The sequence below is a fragment of the Xenopus tropicalis genome, chromosome 1 (assembly GCF_000004195.4).
Source record: "Xenopus tropicalis strain Nigerian chromosome 1, UCB_Xtro_10.0, whole genome shotgun sequence".
Taxonomy (NCBI): Eukaryota; Metazoa; Chordata; class Amphibia; order Anura; family Pipidae; genus Xenopus; species Xenopus tropicalis.
Window position 1 is genome coordinate 42,278,890 of NC_030677.2, and position 13,507 is coordinate 42,292,396.

Sequence of the window (13,507 nt, forward strand, 5' to 3'; positions counted from 1 at the left end):
CTTTGCTCATGTTTATACCATGGAAAAGTCCACAGGGCAAGGCCCATGGGGCTACTTTAAGCACTTAACACAACTCTATAAGAAGCCTGAGAACTCACCGCCAAAGTGGGCAAAGCCGACCCCCCCATAATTTGCCTGACAAGTACTCATGTTGGCATTAGTCAGGCTACAGTAGCCTAGAAGTGCATTCAAATCTATAAGTGGCAAATAGAATCAGTTAACATGTGCTTACACAGTGAAAATAGCTTCTTGCAGCCCCAGGTGTACGCTGTACCCACTGCCCGGGCAAAAAAATACAAAAATTATGAAAACAGCAGCACTCCGGTTGTTTTGAAAAATGTGAATCTTTACTCAAGTGCCAAAGGCAACTTTTTGGGCTTCAATCCAGCCCTTTATCAAGCCTCAAATCTATAAGTGGCTGCATCAGGCATTTTTGCATGTAATTAGACAGAATTTAGGAAGGCCTATTATCCCTGAAATTGTAACAACATTTATTAAGTTGTGAAGACCCACAAGCCATTGCTCCAGTCCAGTAACTACTAATCAGCAGTTCCAAATCCAGTGTTACTGGATTGGGTGGGATTTACTTTTATAGTTGCTTCCAAATTCAGGGTTATAGTTTCACTGTAACTGCTGTTAATAGCTTGTGTCAGTTTACAGCACCTAATTCTGTACTATTTGTAATTAATTGCCATTGTCCCATGCCCAAATCTGGGTTAAAATAGTCATAAATCACTTTAAAAATCACTTAGGACGCCTAATCTACATTTACAAATCAATCTCATCTCAAGTAGCAAGCAATTCAGCGGTACCATGTGACCACTGCCTAAAAGCGGCAGATGATATTTAACCATTTTAACCTACTTACGCTGAAAAATGCACTTAATTTAGTCATGACCTGAATTCCAGCCTCCCAAACAGTTCTGCCATTGTTAAAGAGATTCTGTCATGATTTTTATGGAATAATTTCTAAATTACACTGTTTACATAGAAAATAATTTACTTTGCCATTTAAAATGTTATTCTTGAGCCAACAAATGTATTATTTTAGCTGAAATATTGGTGTGTAGGCGCCATCTCAGTGCATTGTGCCTGAGTCTGAGCTTTCAGAAGGAGCCAGCGCTACACATTTGAACTGCTTTCAGGTAACCTATTGTTTCTCCTACTCCCATGTAACTGGAGGAGTCCCAAGCTGGACTTGGATTTCTTACTATTGAGTGCTATTCTGATATCTACTGGGAGCTGCTATCTTACTCCCTTCCCATTGTTCTGCTGATCGGCTACTGGGAGGGGGGTGATATCTCTCCAACTTGCAGTGCAGCAGTAAAGTGTGACTGAAGTTTATCAGAGCACAGATCACATGGCTGTGGCACCCTGGGAAATGAAGACTATGGCTAGCCCCATGTGAAATTTCAAAATTAAATATAAAAAATCTGTTTGTTCTCTGGAAAAGAGGCGCTTGCGAGGGGACATGATTACTCTGTACAAGTACATTAGAGGGGATTATAGGCAGATGGGGGATGTTCTTTTTTCCCATAAAAACAATCAACGCACCAGAGGTCACCCCTTTAGATTAGAGGAACAGAGCTTCCATTTGAAGCAGCGTAGGGGGTTTTTCACGGTGAGGGCAGTGAGTTTGGGGAATGCCCTTCCTAGAGATGTGGTAATGGCAGATTCTGTTAATGCCTTTAAGAGGGGCCTGGATGAGTTCTTGAACAAGCAGAATATCCAAGGCTATTGTGATACTAATATCTACAGTTAGTATTAGTGGTTGTATTTATAGTTTATGTATGTGAGTGTATAGATTGGTAGGTGTGGGTTAGGGGTGCTGGGTTTACTTGGATGGGTTGAACTTGATGGACACTGGTCTTTTTTCAACCCTATGTAACTAAGTAACTATGTAACTATGTTTGCATTTTTGAAAAACAGATTTCAGTGCAGGATTCTGCTGGAGAAGCTCTATTAACTGATGTGTTTTTAAAAAACATGTTTTCCCATGACAGTATTCCTTTAACTTGAGGGTTGCCACCTCTCCTGTCCACACAGAAGCCAGTGTCAAAAAACCCTCAAAACCACTAAAACCATGAAGCAAAGAAAGAAATTACAATTGTAAAAGGGACATCGACCATTGGCTTTAGATTTGCACCACTTGTTGCTAAACCCTGTCTTGGTTGGTTTTATCTGGGAACAAAACCATTTGTCACATCAAGAGCTGAAATGTTTTTTTACAAATTCCAGACATTCCTTCATATGGTTCTTTCCAACAATGGTTTCTTGTGTGTCACTCTCCCACCCAGAAGAGCAGCTGACTTGTGCACCTTTGCTCCAGTCTCAGTGACTGACCCCTGTGGCATATAGTAAACGGCATATTTTATTGCTTTTATTTTTCTCAATATTTTGGTAACACAGACAATAAAGTGTCAATTAAGAAAACATATATATTGTTTTTCAGTATTGAAAACCATCCTTTCCCAGCAAAGCCTCTGCGTGAATCTCAGAGCCACCTTCTTACAGATTCCCAGTCATGGAATGAAAATAATGGGAACAGTGAAAAAGGAAAACTTGGTAAGATATAGAGCAGTTTCAGTATAATAATGTATAATGCCTTGTTCTTTACAATAAAATTATTCCATAAAAGAGACTTTCCTTCCCTTAAAGCAGCACAATTTATGAGCTGTCCAATAGGAATGCCAAATGAATAATGAGTAGGATCACAACAGAATGGTGGTGTTATCTGCTTACTAGTCAGAAGCGTGGCTCATGGGCCAATAGTGGTTTCTATTTTGGGTTATTTTTTGTCAGATTTTAATCTTTTGACAAAATTTTGGACCCATAAATTAGCTACTTTTTAATATAATTAACATTTATTTATAAAGCGCCAACATATTCCGCAGCGCTGTACAATAAGTGGGTTTCATACACTGGACATACAGAGTAACATATAAAGCAATCAATAACTGATACAAGAGGTGAAGAGAGCCCTGCCCAAAAGAGCTTACAATCTACAAGTTGGTTCAAAAACAAGAAAATAGGGTGACCTGCATGGCTGAATCTCTTCAGAAAGTATCTGCTGACCAAAGTACTGGTGTCACAGGCTTATCCTCCCCACACTGTAGCTTTTATAAGGGAGAAATCCTCAAGACCAACACCAGTTTTTAAAGGCAAAAAAACATCCGGTTTCTCACAAACTTATTTTTCAGCGACTTTAGGAAGGTGGAGGTGTTACAAATTCTGCTTAGGTACAGTCTGTTCTGGGAGTCTATAAAAATCACCTACTGGATGTGAAAATAAAGCAGGTTAGGAACCCATTTCACTCCTACTGGACCAAGGGGAAGTCACATTTCAATTCATTATAAGATGCCAGCAGCAACAGGCTACTCATAGTAATGTCAGTGTTGATCCTCAGCAGTTACTATACACACTCTCATATAGATGACCGGTGGTCATTGTGTCCTCATACTCAACACTGGGTGACTAGGCTACTTAATATCACACAGGTACTAGCCCCACTTGTGCTCCTTGATAGTGGAATAGAATACCTGCTACCTGGCCTTAGTACTGACTATCCTATAACTCAGGGTCCCCAGCCCTAACTTTATAACACCCTCATTTCTTCCAAGAGAATGATAGTAATTCATCTACTTTCTTTTATATAGCAATAGGCTGCACCAAGAGGAACTATTTATGTGACACAACAGAGCTCCATGCCCTAAGTAAATGAAGGCTAGGATGCCTAGTGCCCCTTGTGCCCCCTGAAATAAAGTCTTCTCTGTGGTATTACATTGATTGATATGTGACTTTACTTGTTTGCTTCCAGCAGGTATGAGCAACCCTGGATTAACCATTGAAAATGAAACCTAGAACTTCAGAAAAGCTGGAGATGGTGTACAAAGTATGTTGTGTTGCATTCATATTACTATGACTGTTGTAATAATAATGAGAGAATTCTGTTGCAATGTTATATGGATTAGATTGTAGCAGTAAGGAACACATTTGGGCTGTATGTACTGCACGATTTAACATTCTGTTAATAAAACTTAATAATAATAGGTGCATTCCAGATGGGACTGTATACCAGAAATCCACCCTTATCTCTCCAAATTAGAGGTGCGCAGCCTTCTACCACCTCTGTAACTGCTTTGCCCACCATCTTGGAATGTAAACAGCATTATACATGTCCCCACTTAGGCAGACAAATCTCCACTGCTTTACAACAAATCTCTCTCTCACTGCACTAAAGCATCTCTTGTTCTTTATCACCCATAATATCTCAGTGAAAACAATAACATTGCCCATAAAGGTGCTGCTGTGAGATATACCAAGAGCTGCAGTGGAAAGTTGCTTGGATTTTAAAGCAATAATAAAAAACTAAGGTTATTAGAGTAAAGGATGTCATTTCCATATTAGTTTGTCTTTACTGTTGCTTTAATGCAGTGATCCCCAACCAGGGGCTAGGGAGCAACATTTTGCTCATCAACCCCATGGATGTTGCTCCCAGTGGCCTCAAAGCAGGTGTTTATTTTTGAGTTTTTGGATTGGAGGCAAGTTTTGGTTGAATAAAAACCAAGTGTACTGCCAAGCAGAGCCTCTTGTAGGCTGCCAGTCCAACATAGGGGTTACCAAATAGCCAGTCACAGCCCTTATTTAGCACCCCAGGTACATTTTTTTATGTTTGTGTTGCTCCCCAACTCTTTTTACATTTGAATGTGTCTCATGGGTATAAAAGGTTAGACACCCCTGCTTTAATGATTTCCAATCACCGTGGCCTTCATTTAGAATTGCTTAGAATTACATTTTCTTTCATTAGGCAAAATGTATATATTACTTCCCCTTTAAGTAAAAACGGCTCTGATCTTCATTGTTCTGCAGGTTTGAGAGCAAGCTGTTCATGTCGGAAAGAAGTCACACTCCCATTGGCTAGCTTTACATTTGTAATAAGGTGGATGTGATCACAGCAAATGGCAACAGCACCTGACTGGCTCGCCCCATACGCTTCAAACATGGCAACAGCTTCCTGGCACTCTGGTATTATACTAACAGGGAAATGTGAACAAGCAAAAAAACTCCATTGTGGAACTGTGGGCTAAAGAAGAGGAAGTCATTGTAGTACATACTTGGAAGTCGTCCTGTGTTGTATGCAATGTAAGACTGACTGTGAGCAATGTATTCTGACTGTATTTATGATACTATAGCACAAACCACATCAATGTGATTCCTACTCTAGGAAGGAAAATCCTTTTATCTTCTATTTCTTGAATGCAAAAAAAAAAAACTTGTTTTCCAAAATAGACCAATGACAGTATATTTTGTACTGTGGCAGTAATAGTGTCCTATTTAATGAGGCCAAAATAAGTGTCATTGATGGTCATACACTTCATTAAATAATACAAAATACACTGACTCAAAGAATGTTATTTGCACAAATGGGAACTTAATAATCACTGTAAAATGCTATAATGCGATTTCATTCCAGTGCTCGCGGTAGTTTAACAATTGTATTTTCCCAAGGCATTTCTTCCCAAGACTTTTTCTAGCTTTATTTTTTTTTACCCTGTAAAATTAATTTTCCTAGAAATTTTTACTTTGGGTTGGAATCTAGCACTTTGGGGCAACATTAGAGCATTGTACGAGTTCCGGAGTGCCCTCCCTTATAGGCACTGCTCACTTGGAAATATTAAATGGGAATGAAAAAATGAACTCATTTAGAGTATTTTAATGAATTTATTGAGAGTATTGTACCTTAAAAGACCAGTAACACTGACCCGTAATTCACTGACCCAACATGCTGTTTATTTCTCTGCAATTTATAGAAAAATATGATTTTTTTTTGCATTGTTTGTATATGCTCATATCTGCAGATAGCTCTAATACATTGAATAAGCAACCACCTATTCAGTTTCAGAGTATATTAATAATATATGTGTACGGTATATGAGCTTTCTATAAATATTGGAAATGACCAGTCCTGTAAAGAACATATAGAGCCCTCAATAAACATAGGCTGCTGGATTAATTGGACCCCGGTCAAATGACTTCTGTTTGTGCTTACTGGTACGTCAGCTCTGTCAGTTGTGGCCCCTTGAATGTTCCCCCCAGGTTTCTATTTCTTTTTTTGATTTTTAGCAACACAAACCTCCCCTCCAACAATTGTCTCACCTGAGCTTATAATGCACAACCTGCGGTCAGTTGGCCACAATATATATGTTTGTATGAGGCTGGGGTCAGGTCAACATCCCACAATGCATAGTGAGAGGAATACAAGGGGCCACATACCGCAACCTTATGATTTGGGTATTGTCAGTAGAACTGTTCTTCACTAAGGGTGAGAATTTTAATTTGCACTTTGGATATGAGTAATATGCGGTGGAACTTATGGTGCTTGCCCTGGGCCGAGGATTTCTCAGTGGCGCTTGGCAGATGGATAGTTACTTTATTGCACAGTTAATTACAGAGAATGCCGCTGCCAAGGCAAGCAACATAAATGCTTTACTGCAAATGAATTCATTCACAATTCTTTGGCAGCATAAAGAGAACCTAGAAGGACAACTGTAAAATGGTTCAAATACAGTTTATTAAATATTATTAATAAAATTCCACTTCACCCCCAGAAGATGTATTATTAAATAAAGGATGGGAATGTATGTAATAGTTACAAGCTGTCATATAGGAACAGTTGGAAGCTGAATTACATTTAACTTTCTAATGCACATTTTAATGGTTTATCCTAACCTCATTGGCCTATGATTATCTCTGTACTGCCCTTATTTTGAAACTGTTCATTTCCCAACTATCAACAGATTCCTTTTAAAATGTTCTGGGTTTGTGTGCCGTAATGAAGTAGGAAAATAAAGTGATATAATACGAGGCCTGCCCATATCTCTCCACTAAACCTGCATCTAATTTCCCGTATAACTTTTTCAATTAACTCGACTGTGATTTTACTGTTCACTTTTACTTCTCCTGCACTCGGACTGGGCGCGGATCACTGGTGTATTAAGTTTGATGCGGACAGGCATATTCTGAGAAAATTTGCAATTTTTTATTTGTTTTTTTTTTTTTTTATTTTTTAGCTTTTTATTCAGCAGCTCTTCAGTTAGGAATTTCAGCAGCTATTTGCTTGCTAGTGTCCCAATTTACCCTAGCAACCAGGTGGTAGTTTGAATGAGAGGCTGAAATATGAAGAGGCGCTGAATAAAAATATTAATAATAAAAATAACAATACAATTATAGCTTCATAGAACAATATTTTTTTGGATGACAGAGTCAGTTACCCCTAATTAAAAGCTAGAAGAGAAAGCCTAAAGGTGGCCATAAATTGAAAGAACCCCTGCTTTAGCAAGGTTCTCAAATGAGTGGATCTTTCCCTGATATGCCCACCTTAAGGTTGGCTATATTAGACTAATTCAAACATGTGCCTTTTGGGCCAATCAGATCAACAACAGGGATGATCACATCAATGAGCATATGCAGTCCTCGCCTTAATGACCTTTTTTAAACACGGCAGAATGATACTGGGTGACTGCCACCCAGATATCACATGGGCACCCGAGGGCCTGTGCCTAGGACTGCAGCCTTAGGGGAGTGTCTCTCGATTATTCATTTTTTTTTTTAAAAATGAAGACCCTCCCTAGCTAACCCCTTGATTAGCTTTCTGGGCTAATCAAGGGGTAGAACTGGGGGGGTGAGGGGTTACCACGACGATCACGGCGGAAGTGACATCACTTCCGCAACCTTAGGGGGCATAGTTAGAGTCTGGTACTTAGGGTGGCACCATACCTAATTACAGCCCTGGTGCCAACCATTACCCTGTGGAATTCCAGTAGCACTAGCATGCAACAGTTTCTAACATTCTTCCACTGTACCCTGCTTCTGATTGCCTGCCCGTTTATGCACAGGATCAAGCTGCTCTGATTATAGGGTAGGATTTCAAGAAAAAGACAGGCTGTGTACAAGGAACAGCTAGAAGCATACAGTAGTTGTGGAATAAATGTCATTTTAGCAGCTTGAAATTTGAAGTCCTGCCTAAAAATAGATGCGATCCTGGCAGCAAATTGCTCTTAAATATGTAATTACTTCATTCACACTCTTTCATCTCCTGAATAAAGGTAATTGTGTGAGGATTAGAAATCTGCTATGTGCTGAACTATAACCATAGACAGTTAGCACAGGTGACAAGTACAGAGTTCACAAACCCAATCTCATTTCATCTAATCTCAAGGGATGCCCTCTCATCTTCTGGAAGAATCTGCTGGTCAATATTTGTTGCATGGTCTCATTATATATTTATACATGTTATCATATGGCCCCTTGGTGCCTCTTTTCAGTGTAAACAACCCCAAGACCTTCCGAATAACCTGCTTAGTTGCCCTTCTCTAGACTTTACTATTAGACTATTTGACTATTTCATTACTATCCTGTCTGATTACTAGAGATCAATGCTTGTAAATTTGGCAAATTACCTCATTTGTTCAAACACTCCAGAATCTGCTCAGGTATGTTCCTGGAGAAGTAAAGGGTTGAGTTCAGATGGGTTACTCTGATTTGGTATGAGCTGCCATGGGTAGAAGCACGGCATATTTTATGGAGCCTCTGGAATACTGGTGGCCATGGGGAGGTGGCCCTGTATTTGTTGCTTCTCCTGTACTCGTGAATGTAAGCAGATGGGTCTGTAGGTATTTAGCTCACCACCCTTGTGCAGAGGCTGGAATCACATGATCTGGAGGACCGAAGTCTGCTTATCCTTGTGTTTCAACAACTCCCTCCTTAAACTGAATACGGTTCTGTATTTTACAGCAAGGTTGGTATGGGCCTTAAAGGAAAACTAACCCCAAACAATATAGGTCTCTTTAAATATAAAATGCATAAAACAGCTTGTATATAAAACCCTGCTTCATCTAAATAAACCATTTTCAGAAAAATATACTTATTTAGTAGTATGTGCCACTGAGCTAAGGGCTTCCCCCTGGGATCATATGATTCACAGGCAAACAAACCAAGGGCACACATATGTCAGGTCACATGATTACCTCCCACACTACTTCCTGTTACAGTCAGAGCTGCATTATTTCCTGTCAGCTGATCTCTGAGGGAGCACACAGCCCATCACTAAATGGTGGCTCAAGGGAAAGGATGTAAAAGGCCAATATTTTATTTATTTATTTATATATATTCCAGTTTTGGAAGATTGTTTAACATAACATATTATGAACTATCTTGACAGTCAGTCAGAGAGTTATGTATTCATTTTATTTCCTTTTAAAGGAGGCTATGTAGTATGTAGCTGTATGCGTTCGGGTATTTCTTTCTCTCTAATTCCAGGCTCTGGCAGCTGTAGAAAGACCCACTCAGCTGATTCTTTTTACTTTTGCCTCTCAAAGCATTAGTACAATACAATATGGCACACAATATGGTGTGCTGACATTAAATGACTAAAAAAATCATATGTTTCCGTGATTCTGTTTTATTAACATGCCTGGAAGTTTGCAATTGGAACCATAATGATCTGAAAGATGCAAAAAATACTGAATAGTATCAAGATAATATCTTTCAAGTAAGCACCCTTTCCTGCACCCTACATGTTCCAATAGACCTAAATATGAAGATATTTAGATGAAAAAAATACTTGAGAGATATGGTGGTTTTGGTTCTTCTGCCTTTGATTAATTCTTTTTAAGCTGTTCTGCATTGTCCTATAACTGTACCCACTGCCTGGCTCTGTTACAGGCTTGCATAGCAGGGCCATTATCATAATAAAAGGATGCTGGTAGTTTTTAATTCAGGCAATGCTTTCTTGCACTGAGCAACTTGTGCTCCTTCATATATTGTTATACTACAACCACCGCCCCTCACAGCCAGCCAGCCAGCCAGCCAGCCTTGACTAACTTGTGCTCCTTCATATCTTGTTATACTACAACCCCCGCCCCTCACAGCCAGCCAGCCTTGAGCAACTTGTGCTCCTTCATATATTGTTATACTACAACCACCGCCCCTCACAGCCAGCCAGCCTTGAGCAACTTGTGCTCCTTCATATCTTGTTATACTACAACCACCGCCCCTCACAGCCAGCCAGCCAGCCTTGAGCAACTTGTGCTCCTTCATATCTTGTTATACTACAACCACCGCCCCTCACAGCCAGCCAGCCTTGAGCAACTTGTGCTCCTTCATATCTTGTTATACTACAACCACCGCCCCTCACAGCCAGCCAGCCAGCCTTGAGCAACTTGTGCTCCTTCATATCTTGTTATACTACAACCACCGCCCCTCACAGCCAGCCAGCCTTGAGCAACTTGTGCTCCTTCATATCTTGTTATACTACAACCACCGCCCCTCACAGCCAGCCAGCCTTGACTAACTTGTGCTCCTTCATATATTGTTATACTACAACCCCCGCCCCTCACAGCCAGCCAGCCTTGAGCAACTTGTGCTCCTTCATATATTGTTATACTACAACCACCGCCCCTCACAGCCAGCCAGCCTTGAGCAACTTGTGCTCCTTCATATATTGTTATACTACAACCACCGCCCCTCACAGCCAGCCAGCCTTGAGCAACTTGTGCTCCTTCATATATTGTTATACTACAACCACCGCCCCTCACAGCCAGCCAGCCTTGAGCAACTTGTGCTCCTTCATATCTTGTTATACTACAACCCCCGCCCCTCACAGCCAGCCAGCCAGCCTTGAGCAACTTGTGCTCCTTCATATATTGTTATACTACAACCACCGCCCCTCACAGCCAGCCAGCCTTGAGCAACTTGTGCTCCTTCATATATTGTTATACTACAACCACCGCCCCTCACAGCCAGCCAGCCAGCCTTGAGCAACTTGTGCTCCTTCATATCTTGTTATACTACAACCACCGCCCCTCACAGCCAGCCAGCCTTGAGCAACTTGTGCTCCTTCATATCTTGTTATACTACAACCACCGCCCCTCACAGCCAGCCAGCCTTGAGCAACTTGTGCTCCTTCATATCTTGTTATACTACAACCACCGCCCCTCACAGCCAGCCAGCCTTGAGCAACTTGTGCTCCTTCATATCTTGTTATACTACAACCACCGCCCCTCACAGCCAGCCAGCCAGCCTTGAGCAACTTGTGCTCCTTCATATCTTGTTATACTACAACCACCGCCCCTCACAGCCAGCCAGCCTTGAGCAACTTGTGCTCCTTCATATCTTGTTATACTACAACCACCGCCCCTCACAGCCAGCCAGCCTTGACTAACTTGTGCTCCTTCATATATTGTTATACTACAACCCCCGCCCCTCACAGCCAGCCAGCCTTGAGCAACTTGTGCTCCTTCATATATTGTTATACTACAACCACCGCCCCTCACAGCCAGCCAGCCTTGAGCAACTTGTGCTCCTTCATATATTGTTATACTACAACCACCGCCCCTCACAGCCAGCCAGCCTTGAGCAACTTGTGCTCCTTCATATCTTGTTATACTACAACCCCCGCCCCTCACAGCCAGCCAGCCAGCCTTGAGGGTATGTATTTAATAACATTGGAGACAAAAATCACCAGTGATGTTGCCCATAGCAACCAATCTGTAACTTACAAGTTACACTGATAATGTTTGTATCCACTGTTAAAAAATATGGCCCTAAATGTGTAACAGTAGAAATTTCTCAGTACAACATACTTTCAGACTACACTCCATGACAACATAGGAATATAGAACAAAAGCTATGCAAAGCATTCATCAATGTCACTTGAAAAGGTTATGGAGTCTCCCTCTTAGAATCCATCTGTTTTTTTCCATAGTCTGCTAAGTATTTTCTATATATTGTGTCTTATATAATCACAGGAAATGTAAGGGCTGTGGGCACACGGGGAGATTAGTCGCCCGCGACAAATCTACCTTGTCGCGGGCGACTTATCTCCCTGAAATGCCATCACAGCGGCGAAAATGTACAGGGAGATTTGTCACGGGCAACTAGTGTCCCCGTGTGCCAGAGCCCTAAAGCTGTAAAACAAATAAATATAAACTACCAAGTACTTTTGCAATTTGCATTATGTTTTTTTTCTAGCTTTTACAGTATCAGCAGTTTTTACACTGCTAATATAATGATGGTGGAACAACAGTGCCACCCGCTGTTCATATGACTGAATACATAGTCAGAAAAAGACTGTGATGCTTTGCGCAGGTAAGAACCATCTAACATTTCTCAGGTTGGTTTTAAGCAGAGCAATATCACAAGACTTTCTCGATAACCTTAACACATAGGGGCTGATTCATTAAAACACAAGTTCGAATATGGAATGGGAACAATTCGGATTGGATACGATAATTTTTGAAGATTGCAAATATCACAAAAATGCTTACGAAAAAATCGTATTAGTCACGATAATATTGTATTGGCGATCCGAAAGTCACAAACTTTTTGTACCGAACAATTGTAAACAGCGGCAAAAGCTTTCCAAATTTCGTGCAAGTCGTGCAAGCGCGAAAAAATCGGCGAAAATATGCTTTGAATGAACGCTCCTAGCTTTTGTGTCTTAATAAATCTCCCCCATGGTCTCGCTTGTCGACCAAATGGACAGCAGGTGGTGCTGTTGTGCAATTATATTATGAATATTTTAAAGCCTTGAAAAAAATAACAAATTGCAAAAGTGCTCAGGAGAGCAATCTGACCAACTCTACACTCATTTGTTTGTTTGAAAACTTTATATTTCCTTTACATATTGTAATGCTGAGGGATTATGCAGCCAGTATTGCTACTTTATTTTAAATATATAATAAATCATTTCATTAAGAGACCTGCCAAAGTTATCTTTTGGTGTGTGGCTTTAGCAATGTACATTGCACCATTAATGCATGACTTGAATGAATAGAGTATGCACTATATATATATAAGTATACATAAGTAGGCAAATCAGCAATGGAGTGTTATTTATATTTTGGCTCTCCATGCCAGACAATAGGTGAAAAACCACATTATGCACAGCAGGCTCAGGTCTAACCTGCCATTCTGGATGCCATACACATCCTGACAAAATCATGTGAAAATATACATCCAGAACTATATACATTATTGGTTGGTTTAGGCAAGTGCACAAATCTAAGATGCTAATGCAGTATATCTATCAGTGCCTGGGATATCAGCAGATGTATGAAGCAAAGAGGAGCGGTCACTATTGTGTTTTTAAAGGTGATAAATAGGAGAGGGTTGTAACAGATAAGTAATAGCAATAAAACTGTAGCGTCACATAGTGTCATTGAGACAAAGACAAGAGCTCCTCTGCACTCATGTAAAAAAAAATATATACATATATAGGACATTAAGACATTCTGTACATTAAGCTACTAAGAACTGTCCTCCCCTTTAAAGGAACAGTTCAGTAAAAATATGAAAAATGAAACTGTAAAATGGATAGACTGCGCAAAATAAAAATATTTGTAATATACCGACATCTGTTCACGCCAGCCTTTATAGATTACATTTTGACTAACTAACTATATTGAAAACATTTTTTATTTTGCGCAGTCTGTCTGTTTTACCCAGT

At 40.3% G+C, this 13,507-nt stretch overlaps 1 protein-coding gene across 2 annotated transcripts in view; it reads left to right on the forward strand.

Annotated features, from left to right (window-relative positions):
- Nucleotides 1-6,018, forward strand: part of zdhhc2 (zinc finger DHHC-type containing 2) — a 50,393-nt gene extending 44,375 nt beyond the window's left edge. Inside the window, exons 11-13 of one of the 2 annotated variants that reach the window (XM_012964998.3) lie at nucleotides 2,453-2,565; nucleotides 3,818-3,892; nucleotides 4,870-6,018. In XM_012964998.3, the coding sequence (XP_012820452.1) occupies nucleotides 2,453-2,565; nucleotides 3,818-3,861 (157 nt within the window). In that variant the 3' untranslated portion in view covers nucleotides 3,862-3,892; nucleotides 4,870-6,018. 2 annotated transcript variants of the gene reach the window in all.
- Nucleotides 6,019-13,507: the final 7,489 nt, after the last annotated feature.